This window comes from Rhagoletis pomonella, unplaced genomic scaffold (assembly GCF_013731165.1).
Source record: "Rhagoletis pomonella isolate Grant_MI unplaced genomic scaffold, Rhpom_1.0 Rhpom_scaffold_00006, whole genome shotgun sequence".
Taxonomy (NCBI): domain Eukaryota; kingdom Metazoa; phylum Arthropoda; class Insecta; order Diptera; family Tephritidae; genus Rhagoletis; species Rhagoletis pomonella.
This window is the reverse complement of record NW_023458560.1, coordinates 11060418-11072742: the sequence shown is the minus strand read 5'-3', so window position 1 is coordinate 11072742 and position 12325 is coordinate 11060418. Positions and strand designations below refer to the sequence as shown.

General features: G+C 36.6%; 2 protein-coding genes across 8 annotated transcripts in view; one reads left to right on the top strand and one right to left on the bottom strand.

The window, feature by feature from the left end:
- The window catches only part of LOC118740397, an 11932-nt gene extending 8302 nt beyond the window's left edge, over nucleotides 1-3630 (top strand). For 2 of the 5 annotated variants that reach the window (XM_036471917.1, XM_036471916.1), the window contains 7 exons: nucleotides 856-993; nucleotides 1057-1236; nucleotides 1297-1490; nucleotides 1556-1647; nucleotides 1770-2192; nucleotides 2248-2410; nucleotides 2518-3630. In XM_036471917.1, coding sequence (XP_036327810.1) covers nucleotides 856-993; nucleotides 1057-1236; nucleotides 1297-1490; nucleotides 1556-1647; nucleotides 1770-2192; nucleotides 2248-2410; nucleotides 2518-3229 — 1902 coding nt within the window. In that variant the 3' untranslated portion in view covers nucleotides 3230-3630. Of the gene's footprint in view, nucleotides 1-855; nucleotides 994-1056; nucleotides 1237-1296; nucleotides 1491-1555; nucleotides 1648-1769; nucleotides 2193-2247; nucleotides 2411-2504 lie in introns of all 5 variants that reach the window. The other 3 variants (XM_036471919.1, XM_036471918.1, XM_036471920.1) reach the window with 3 other exon arrangements.
- A 7663-nt stretch (nucleotides 3631-11293) lies between these two features.
- The window catches only part of LOC118740396 (NF-kappa-B inhibitor cactus-like), a 47568-nt gene continuing 46536 nt past the window's right edge, over nucleotides 11294-12325 (bottom strand). For all 3 annotated transcript variants that reach the window (XM_036471913.1, XM_036471914.1, XM_036471915.1), the window contains exon 8: nucleotides 11294-11751. In XM_036471913.1, the coding sequence (XP_036327806.1) occupies nucleotides 11680-11751 (72 nt within the window). In that variant the 3' untranslated portion in view covers nucleotides 11294-11679. The remainder of the gene's footprint in view (nucleotides 11752-12325) is intronic.

Sequence of the window (12325 nt, the reverse complement as noted above, 5' to 3'; positions counted from 1 at the left end):
AAACTTAACGTAACTTAATGCCACGTCGAAATCTGTTTCATTTTGATTCTCTAAGTTCTGATAAGTTAAGTTGCCATAATCAGGCTTTTAGGCTCCTTGTGGCGAAGAAGCTAGCCATATTAGAGAAATGTCTTCTATTAATGTGGAGTAAAAAACAACTTTTAAGGCTTTCTGCTGGTCTATAGCTACGAGTCCGGTTTCTCACAGAGATGGTTTCGTTCAAGACCACGAATGACGTTAGTGTTAAAATCGTGGCTGAGTATATGCTGCTGATTAATTGCAAAATAGTCAAAATGAAATTTCCACCATCTCATCGCGCTTCACCGGGTTGAATAGTAGTATTACAATTGCAAAGCTTACTAATAACAGAGGTGATATTGCAGAATTTCAGGTGCTTCCCTCACTTGCCCGCGTCGGTTTCCCTGCTGTCGAATATCTAACTTTAAATCTTTAGTACGGGGATCTTAGCGAACGCTCTGGCGTCGATAATCATGCTCGTTAGCAGCTGGAAAACTGTGGCGGATTTTCTATTTGTCAGACTTGCGCTAGCTATTGTAAGATAGGACAAACTGCCCATAAGCCTGGTGGGGCGGCCGTCTTGCATCAGTAGGCAGGCTTCACGGCCAAATGAACTGAAGCGCGATTAAGTGATCATTAACAATACAGTTTCCACCTCAGAGGTTGTTTCTCGAAGGACCAACAACGATTGGTAGGTTTTTTGCAATCCAAACAGTTTAATATCGCCGGGGCATCGACCCACTCCCAGTATCCTCATATAGTACATCATATTTCAATCCAGCTTTTATGAATATCATCGATAATAGTATTTCTAAAACTTTTTCACTCTTTTTGCAGATAACCTTAATTTATTTCCTGCTGCTTATGCCATGGCCTCACACGCATATAATACAATTATTTTGCTCCAAAGATAACAGTCGTTTGGTGCGCAAAATTGTACGCTCGAAATGGACACCGATATTGGATAAATATTCGGTGAGCATCGAACACATTCGCAGCATTTGCTAAAAAAAATACTTTTAAATGGTCTACTTTTAGGCAAAATTACCTCTAGAATGTCCGCTACACCCGCTGCGCGACGTTTTCTCTCCATGTCAAGATGCCAAAAAACGTGATCGACCAACGCAGTGGACCTGTCGTCTGTGTGGCAAAAGCTTCTACCAGGAAAGGTTTTTGGATTTACACTTTGAGACGCGGCACAAGTCTGTTATCAATGAGGTATGAAAGGCAAGTCGCCACATATTTGAATCTTTGATAAAATATACACGCATTTGATAGGCCGAAGATGCCGTTTGTCTGGCAGACTATTGTGACATAATGCGTTGTGAGGTGTTTCAAACTGAGGAATCGTCTAGTTTGACAACCAGCGATCAGCATGTAGTTACCGATATTGAAGTCTGGGGTGATTCCTTGGGCCAGAACTCAGCGCTGGCAAAGGCAAATACACCATATTTAAGTTTAATACCTCTCAGGTATAATTGTAGTGTCGCCTGTTGAGACACGCAAATGTCCAGCTCACATTTTCACTCTATTTCAGAACCTCCTCCATCGGTGGAACGCGAGCGGCGAGAGGACAAACTCGTCAATTATGTCAGGACAAAATTGGCCAAAATAAGTTTAAGGACACTGGTAAATATATTTTCTATACTGTTGAAAATATGCATATTAGTAGACCCATTTCTCAATTGGTGACCCCTCCAAAATCCTTATCGAACTTCCTGCCCTAAACAAACAAAAAAAAAACAATATTGTAGTCGAAAATGTAATTATTGCTGAAAAGAGCAAGAAGGCAACCACCGTCAATGCCAATGAACCCAAGAAAAATATGAAAAAAGGACATGCTGACGGTGAACATTCAACAGGGACTCCAACAAACTCGGAGCACAACAAGGCTGCCAATACAGAAACACCACCACACAATTCCAATTCTAAGGCCAAGAAGAACGGCTCTACGTCTGAACAGAGCAACCATGGCGAAGATGATGAAGCCAACGCCACGCCGACCGGCAATACCAGCAGAGCCAAGAATGACAATGGCAATATACAGAAGACACGTGCCAATTGCAAGGCTGAAGAACTGAGCAAACTGAAGGTGCAATGTGAGCTTTTAGTTCGTACTTGTATCTCTAGCCTTCTATTGACCATGACGGATCAAACCTTTAAAGAAATGGAAGGTTCGTACAGTTTTAAATGTTTTAAATTGTTTTGTGCTTACACATTTTCTTATAGAGGAAATGAATAGAGCAGTTTGTTGGTACTTGTCATGCGATCGATATTGGGAGGATGGTCCACTCGAGCCGCGAACCTTCCCCTGGGGTTTGGCTCTGCTGCTGATTTTTGTACTCTCGACAGGAGTGTGCTTTTGCTATTACATCATTTGGATACTGTTTAAGTAAGTACTTTATGATTGCATCCACATCAGTCACACCATGTGAACTGCTTCGAAATGTGCTCTTTGCGCTGAATGCATTGTGATTAAGCAAAAGTTATCTATTTCAGCTCCGAGGAAACGACAATCATTACCAATCAGCACGATTACATGTACCACCGGTACCCACAGTCGGCGCAAATGCCGCCAGAGCAAGAGCAGCAGCACCACCACCAGGCCTACGTGACTACCGGCATGCACAGTGGTATGCGCCAGAGCCTCTCCCAACCATACTACTACCAGCAGAAGGCTCACGAATTATACCCCGAACAACTTCAATACGACTATCGCCACAGTCCGAGACGCTACATAGCGGAGTCGCACATGCAGAGCACCTCCACGGCCGCAGATATGGCCGGCACACCACGACATCGACACGCACCGACACAGAGTCACGTTTACCAACAGGACATTTTAGACCGACGCGACTATACAAATAGACCCATAGCCACAACAGCGGTCACGAGTGTGGGCAGCAAAGCAATGACCAGTGCGGGCGGAGCGCCAAAATCGGCAAGTACTGCAGGTCTGGGTACAAGCGGTGTCACTATGTTGGAAAATGAGTCAAGCATAGGCGTGGGGGCGGGTGGTGGACGCCATTATAACACCCATCCACGTCCTGTAACCTCTCATCATCGCAATAGTGGCGCATCTCAGCATTCACTACGCGCTTCATCATCTATTCATGAATTCATGCAAAATGACATAGGCCAAAACGAGCACTATATCTATGTTACGTATCCGCCTGATCTGAAGAAGCGCTATTTCGACAAATATGAATAGGAGGTGGACCGATGGGCAGCACCATCACCATATAACTTTGCATGAGGTTCTATGCCGTACATGCGAACAACCACAAACAACAATCGTTGAACAGCGGCGAGTTCCAGTCATCAATTGCATTGACTGTAACTTCAGCTGTGTCGGATATGTAAGTAAGATGTGTGTATGGAGATGCATAAGGTCTGTTTGCTTGATGGAGACTGCATTTTAGATGTCGGTAATTTAGCTGAATTTTTATAGTGCAATAGTGCAAAATAGGGGAAATCAAAACGCCAATGTATCGAAATATTTGTGCTCGAAATTCGCTCGAGGCTTGAAATATTACTCACAGTATCGAAGTGTCATTATTCATTAATAAAATACCAATATTTCTTATAATAAATTTCTTAAACCCTTTTAAATATGGCCGTTTGACTATATGATTACACACCACCATTCACTTAAATAGCCACAGCTTTATTTTTCTCTTCAAAATCCGAGCTTATATCTCTGGACATTGGGGATTTTTCTCATTTAAAAAATGCCCAATTTTGACGAAAAGTGATTAAAATTAAGATCATACGAGTGCATTAACTACGTTTGATTTATACCGCTTTTTATTACAACGCTTTTATAAACTTGCAATGTTGTGTGTCCAGATCACCATTTATACTATAAATAAAGCAAAAGCCATAAATACGGCAAACCTAGTCTAGATATCAACCCCGTCGTAAGTATCATATCAAAGGCGTACAATTACAAAAAATCTAGAGGTAGATGCCGCCCCGCCAGAAGAAGTTCAATATTGCGCCTAAACATATGCACTACATACGCTAAAGCGGAAATGGACGACACGCCATTTCTTTAAATGTAATTAATTGCTGCTATATGTATGTATGTACATATCGTCGTCTCAGAAAACGGATGTCGAATGTTACAAAACACGGTTTTGAGAAAATTGACTTTGAAGTTTAAGGTCGAATTAATCCGAAACTGTACGGTAGATTTTTGTAACTTTTGAAGGAGACGTAGTTGGTGTTATTAGTTTTGATTTCCCATATTTTTACATTTAATATCTCTTAACGTTAATGAGAAAATTTACTTTTCATTCCGTATACATTTGTCGTAAGTAGCGTTTACTCACCACTTTGTTTTGTCCACAGAACATACGACAATAGTAAAGTATCTATTTCAACGACGATGGTATAATTTGATGAAAAAAACAGACATATTTATTAAATAATTACTTATTAGAAAAAAAATAACAAAAACATAATCATGTATTTAATAAAAAAATCTGTACATCTCTTATGCTGTAAATATGTTACGAACATACGTTTTCTTTATATAAAAACAAAAAACAATACTTAAATTCAGTCTTTTGTACATTTTTATCTCTTTCATTTCATTGGAGACTCAGTGCAAGCTAAAATTTAAAATTTTAAAATTAGTTACTTAGTTTAATTTTCAATTTTAATTGTATCGTTATAGTAGAGGACCATCCAATTGTCGTAAGTTCAAAGTTTTGCGATACATACGACAAATGTTTTATGATTAAAAAAAGATTACATTTGTATGGGAATTTGTCGTATGTGCCACATACGACAAACGTTTTATGATTAAAAAAAAGGTACGTTTGTATGGGAATTTGTCGTATGTGACGCATTTTCAGCACATACAACAAAAGGCATACCCAATCATTAATACTATGTAACATACGACAAAATGCGCACGAAATATCTCAAAAACTAATGGAGATATAAAAAAATGGATTGCAGAAATCGAAAGAGCATGTCCAACTTAGTAAATCTGCATCAAAATCCCAAAATCGTGATTTTGCACATTCGTCATCCGTTTTCTGAGACGACGATATGTAGGCATATACTAAATGTGAGCAAACATTTTGCTTGCATAGTCTTCTGTTTTTTCACTGCAAGTTGAGTTATTTTAATATCAATAGCAAAATTTTATACAGACAAGACTAAAAAGTAGCAAAAAAAATTAATATTCCACGCTTTTATAAGTGGACTAAAAATTAGAAAATAATATGTCTCAGTCCCATAGAATTTGTTTTGATAACTTTTGATTTCGAAATTTTAGCAAAAGTCATTATTAACAATTTGGCTGCATTTCTTTATTCATTCCGAATGTTTGGAATAAACTTTTTTGTTTATTTATTCTTTAGAACGTTCCTGATGATACTTATGTTGACGTATATTTCAAACGCATTCTGTTTATTCCGGCTGTGAAATGCGATTATCCGGAATGTATGAAGAAACGCAGCCTTTATGATATTCAAAATGAAAAGCGTGGGGCACATCCCTGCAGTAAATCGCGCTGGTTCAGAACTAGCGCAGAACTAGCTCTTTAAGAGGCGGTACTGGTTCTCGATTTATCCCAACGCAATGCTTTCAACTGTCTCTTTTTAAATGGCGAAGTGGAAATTGCCACCTCTGCAGAACTTTCGAGCTAGTTCTGAACTGGTTCTACTTTCGAAAGTTCTGGGACAATAAGTTTTTTATGAGAAAAAATTTTAAAACTAGATTACTGGATATTTTTTTCTTTTCTGAACTGTGTCCATTTTGGACAGATCTGCGACAATAAGTTTTTTATGAAAAAATTTTGATTATTCAATTTTTAAAATTTTTCTTTTCTGTTTATTTTTTCTGTTCTTTTACAGATTGCATTTTATTTAATTTTTTTCTTCTTTTATTTTATTTATATTAAATTTGATCATTTTCTCTTCAATTTTTGAGCGGCATCAACATTTTAAATTTATTAAATCTGAAAATCACAACTGCCTCCACCGAGATTTGAACTCGCGACCAGGGATGTTAGAGTCGGAGGTCTTTCCACTGAGCTATTTTAGTATTGTACGAGAAGTGAAAATTTGGGCATTTACTTCTCAACAAAGCGCAACTAGCACACCAAAAGTTTAAACTGTCGCTCTCTGCAGCCGTTTTGCACTAGACCAGAGATGGTTCTGAAACGTGTAGGACGGAACTAGCGCTTTAAGAGACTGTCTCTAAATTTTACTGCAGGGATCGATCTAAAATTTCTCTGTAGAAATTTTAGGTCTATGTTATGTAGCATGATACAAAAAAAGAAGGTAGTTTCACTTCGAATTTTTCGAAAATAAACTGTGCTTATGACGTTTATACTTTTCGTAAATTGCTCGAGTATCACTGGCGCCCAAGGTACATTGAACAGGTAGTATCAGTAGAGCAGCTGATTTGATTTATTTTAAAATTATTTGGTCTCGAAAATGTCAAATATTTTTAATTTTTTCTCACGAAAATTATAAGTTGTTAAAATCCATTTGCTTGTGAAACCTTTTTCCATACAAAACAAGCGATTGAATAGCAGCTTTTGGAACGTTCGCCCAACTCGGCAGCACGACCGCTGATTACTGGGCCTTGCAAAGGATGGATCAATGCTTCGAGAAGCAAACAAATTTACTAGGAAAGAAAGTTGCATCAATTTTTATTTTTTTCCAATTTCAATTTTTTATTTTTTATAATTTTTTGTATTTCACATGGCACGCTTTGATTTAGAAGAAAAAATTCAGAACAGTTGTTGACACTTTCGATACCAGAAGCAACAACAAAATACACGCAAATGTTGTTTTTGCTCTACTGATACTACCTGTTTAATGTGCCTTGCTGGCGCCCCAACAAATGATTGTTTTGGAAATTTTATAATTTTTGAAAGGAATTTTTTATGCATTAAAAATAACAACACGCAAGGTAAGTTTATTTAATTCATCATATTAGCATAGCTGTTAATAAGTGAGTATTAATTTAAAATACTTAAATTACTTTACCGCAAAAAATTTGGCATTATATGCAGTGTTCCATGAGATTTTATTATAGATATTAGGATGTTGAGTAATTTTGATCCTTTTTAGAGGACATATGAACAACGGAATAGCTAAAAAGTAGCTTATCGTCAACGAAAATTCTTAGATCTTGGTCATCCCAAAATATGCAGCTAATCGTACTAAATAATGATGAAAATAATTGCATAAACAAATAGATTATCCATGTGCATTACGCAATGTAATAGGAGTATTTTACTAGCCTTCCGTTTTATAATTAATTTTAGAAATAAACCCCTTATAGCTCGAAATAAAATGATGCTCAAAATATATCCCTTGAAAAAATTTTGGAATAACTTTTTTTTTAAGTAAAAAAACACTTTTTAGTTTCTTCAAAGAATATGGTAGCTTCATGGCGGATAAGAAGTGAAACTACCTTTAAATATTTGAATCATGATAAGGAGTATTAGAAAGGTATGTGTGATAAGATTTAAGATTTTGTCGTCGTAATTAGGCACTTTGTCCTTATATGCTTCGTGAACGTCGGTTGGTTAGGAAGGGCAGAGAAGGTGCTTTCAGTATCTGCCGCGGAACCGTTTCAATCAGCTTTGGTGAAGTTGATGTAGGTTCGGTATTCCAAGTCAGCAGGTTTATACAGGGTGAATGAGCTATATGGTTTAAATGGTTTATAACTTTTTTATTTATGCGATTATTATATATATATATTTTTTAAATACAGTAATTATTGGGGAATTTTTTGCAATTAGCTTTGAAAAACGATATCCTGTAAGTGATGTCCTTTTTCTGCTTCGCACATACGTGCTCTTTTTAGTATATTTTCCATAACTTTTCGCAGAATTTCGGGTGTAATGGCCATGATTTCATTTCGAATGTTGGTTTGGAGTTGGAGAATGGTTCTTGGTTTGTTAACGTACTCTTTCTTTCAAATATCCCCAAAGAAAACTGTCAGGAGCTGTTAAATCTGGTGAACGTGGAGGCCAGTTAAAATCGCTTGTGCGCGAGATAATGCGTTCGCCGAATATGTCCCTTAACAAAGCCATTGAGGCACGTGCAGTATGTGCTGTGGCTCCATCTTGTTGAAACCACAAGTTTGGATGGTTTTCCACAGCTGGCTTAATAAAATTTTCCAACATCGTCCGATATCCAGCACCGTTGAGAGAGATTGAGACACCACTTTCATTTTCAAATAAATATGATTCAATTATCCTTCCACTGCTCTTAGATTTTCCGTAGCCCAAATTCTGCAGCTTTGCTTGTTGACATACCCATTTAATAGGAAATGGGCTTCATCGCTCATTACCAAATTGTGAATTAAGTGTGGATTTTCCAATTTCTGGACTTGTCAATTATTTGTGCACGTTGTTCGATCGTGTAATGATTCATAATTTATTCCCAAAGTCTTCTTCGCAAATTTCTGAAAAAGAATGAAAAAATAATAATTAAAAAAGTTATAAAGAATTCAAACCATATAGCTCATTCGGCGCCACCCTGTAGATCGAGATGACTATGGGCATATGGTCCGATGTTTATAATACCAGCGCTTACAATTGTTATGTTAGGCGAGCTGCTGCAGCTGCCCATAATCCTGGTGGGTGCGTCGTTGTTCATTGTGCAGAATGTCCAATCCTCTATCTGATCAGCCAAGGCTTGAATGCCAAAGACCGTAGTGCGCATTGAAGTCACCAAGTGCCATACGCGGTTCACCTCTGAGGAGCACATATATTTCCGGGTGATATCTTTCCGGCCATCTGGTGATAGGGGGTATGTAAACGTTAAATATTTGGAGCTCGACATCGCCTGACCGGATAACAATTCCCTATCTAGGATGGTAGCCCTGCGGTCGATGTCTGCTTCGATAAGACGATGTCTGCTTCGATAAGACGATACTGCACTGGAGACTGATTGCAATGTGGGGTGTGAGAGTTGTGGTTATGTTGTTGCCTGCTGGCCATTTTTTGTGTGTGCTACCTTGTGGTGGGTGGTATTGGCCGGCGTCGCACAAGGTATTTGCGAATGAGTAGCATAACAAAGTGCCCTAAAGTGGCACCAGCCAAGGCAGGTATTGGCAGGTTGTTACCGGCGGCGTGTAGATGAGGGTGCGGTTGTGTTTCTGGTTTTTCTATCTATGGCTGTGTTATGCTGGGGGTGTTGCGTTGCTCGGGTGTACTCTGGTGTACTGTGGAGGCAGTCCGTTTTATATAGAAATGGGCCACGAATTTCGTTACTCCACCCGTAACAGGAATTACACCTGACTGAGGTGGGGTTTCGGTGTAATCGTCTCTGGCACATACAAAAGGTGTAGGTTTCTGGCCATGGGTTTACCCGATGCAAGCTCGAGCAGAAGAGTGAGGAGCAGATGTCGCCCCATGGACGAAAAACGTTCGCCGACCTTAAGCGGGTTAGATCACCGAAACAACAGCCCTTGCTCGTGTAAAACCCGAGTCATTCCGTTACGTGGAACCGACTGTCATGGAAATGATGTGAAGAGCGATAGATGATTTTTCATTGTCGGTGAATTAAGTGACTGCGACTTTTTAATCACCGTGATTTTTAGTGCGATTGCTATTTCTGAATCAGAATTTTAGAGAAGCATTATAGAACATTTACATATTTTAATGCTTCCAAAATTATCGTAAATATTCCATTTGTTTCTTCGACCGTTTTATTAAAATATTATTTTTTTTTTTAACTAGTTTTACCTAACCTTTTATTATTTATTATCATGGTCGTGGTTAGGTGCTAATAAACAATAAACTCTTCACCTACATATCGTACACCTAGATGGAAAGTGCGATCAGCTAAAAAAACACAATTTCAATATTTTCGTGTAAATCAGTGCATAGGATTTACCTCCAATGAATGCAAATCTTATATATAAATAGGCAATCCTGTTTTCTTTACACCACTTTTACGGCTAAACTATACCTCCAAGGTATAAACAATTATATATAATTAGAAAGGTATTTTGATGCTGATGTGCAGGCAATTTTTCAAATTTCAAATTAGTTTAACATAAAGCGAAAAAATCAATACAAAAGTGACACCAATACTAATGCCGTACATGTACATAGTTGGGGCGGAAATGCCTCCTATATATATGCTTTAATATTGATACTGAATTAAAGAGATGTACTAAGCAACAGTTTAGGAATCAGATTGATGTAGATTAAGATTCATGCAAAGAAGAAGGTAAAGTTGAGAAAGGGAAGGGAAGGGAAGAAAGGGATGAAGGCAAAGATTAAAATAAAAGTAAAGAAACCTAAATATAAAGACAAAGAGGAAGAAAAATTTAAATACCTAACCTAATAACAATTGTGGGGGTGAATATGTAAATGAAGAATATAATTGAGATATAGATCAAGATAAAGGAAAGTATAAAGATGAAGGAGAAGATGAAGACTACGGCGAAGATGAAGATGGAGATGAAGATGAATATAAACATAAATATAAACATTAACATAAAAAAACATAAACAAAAAAAACGATAGAGACAAAGATAGAGAGGACGAAAGTGGTAGGGATAAAAAAGGAGGTACAACTGAAGAATGTGCGGTGTTATGTTATGCTACTTATGTTATGTTATTTAATCTTATTCCTTGGTTTGTTATGTTATAGTACAAATTAAACTCCCCTCCACTTTACCCATTCCAACTAATGTTATTTCACATCAACTCAACTCACATAAACTCCCCTTAATTTTAGTGGTTGAATTTCAACACTAGTATTTTTTACTTTAAGATTATATAAACTAACTTAAAAGCTACTGTTATACCCGCTTTTTTCTATTAATTGCGTTGAATCTGTAGCAGTGCTTGCTACAACAAACCCTTGGCAGCGAATACTTTGGTCATTAAATACTAGCGACAGATAAATTAATATTTTATATCACCGACTCAAATTTTAGTATTTGATTTATTCTCTTTTGAGGTCAATATAATTTTCTAAGAACAATCAAAATTTCCGAAACTGTAAGAATACACTAAAAAAAGATAGTTTAGAAATTTAAAGAATCTGAGCCTGCATAATACTTAAATGGCATGTATTCTTACAGTTTCGGACATTTAGATTGATCCTAGGAAATTATATTGACCTCAAAAAAGAATAACTTATTTTCTTACTTATTATTCCTATGGGGAAAATAAACGCTCGATACCTGAAACCTTAGAATTATCGTCGAGAGCGGAGATTAATGGAGGAACATTTCTGTACTAAAATTTGAGAAGGGGTCCGGCGGCATTTCAGTTTTATTTTTGTTGACGTGGAGAGGAGAAAGGTGTTTTCGGTTTTCCCATTGTACTAAAAGCTTTTTTGTTCGTTGTTGCAGCTGCAACCTGATATTAATATTTATTTTTAAATTTGGTTCAACTTTTATGTATTAATTTTTCTCAATTTCACATTTAAGTATGAACTCAATTCTACACACACAGAACACTGAGGCTTTTATAAACCATACTTTAACTACTTAATATGTAAAGATATGTTTACAGTTCTCTAAATTTATTTTTCGGCAATTATGTACTTATTTATTCGTATAATTTAAATTTGTAATAAATTTAAGTACATTGAGGGCATAAAGGTACTTCCGTAGTAGAAGCGCCAAATGCATATTTGATGCGCAGCAGTATATTTTTTTTTACATGACTGCCATGGCATTTCCTCCTTTGAAATTCCCAAAGTAGCCAGGATCCACGAAATGTTCATAGGTCTGTAAATAAAAAAATAAAAAAAAATAAAAACGAATGCTAAAAACTTAATGAAAATAAAAGCAATTGAAGCTAAAAATCAGAAGCAAAAAATTAAATATTAAGTTTTTATAAAAAATAATCATTTAAATAACCAAGCATAATACAAAATAATGCTTAGCACTTTTTGGACTATCTATGCGTTTCAATAAATAAAACTAAAATACTTCCACTAGATTTCAAACTCTTAAAATTTTTTACTGAATTTTCTTTGCTTCACAATTACAAATTACAGATGTCCTCTGTGGTACACTTATATATGTACAGTAACCAAACAAACTACGGAAGATATATACATATGTACATATAATTATGCATTTAAGAAAATTGTGCTTATTTGTTTTAATATGACAACACGAAATTGCTTCAAAGCCCAGTAAAATCATAAATTTATAACCACTGCTGAGGACTGATCAAAGTCCGTTTTTTTTTCAAATCAGTTGTTCTCGTGCATACGCATCGAAAGTGGTGCCACAACAAAAAGGCAAAATCTTATGAACTTGACTACATATGTACATACATACATATCGTAGTTTA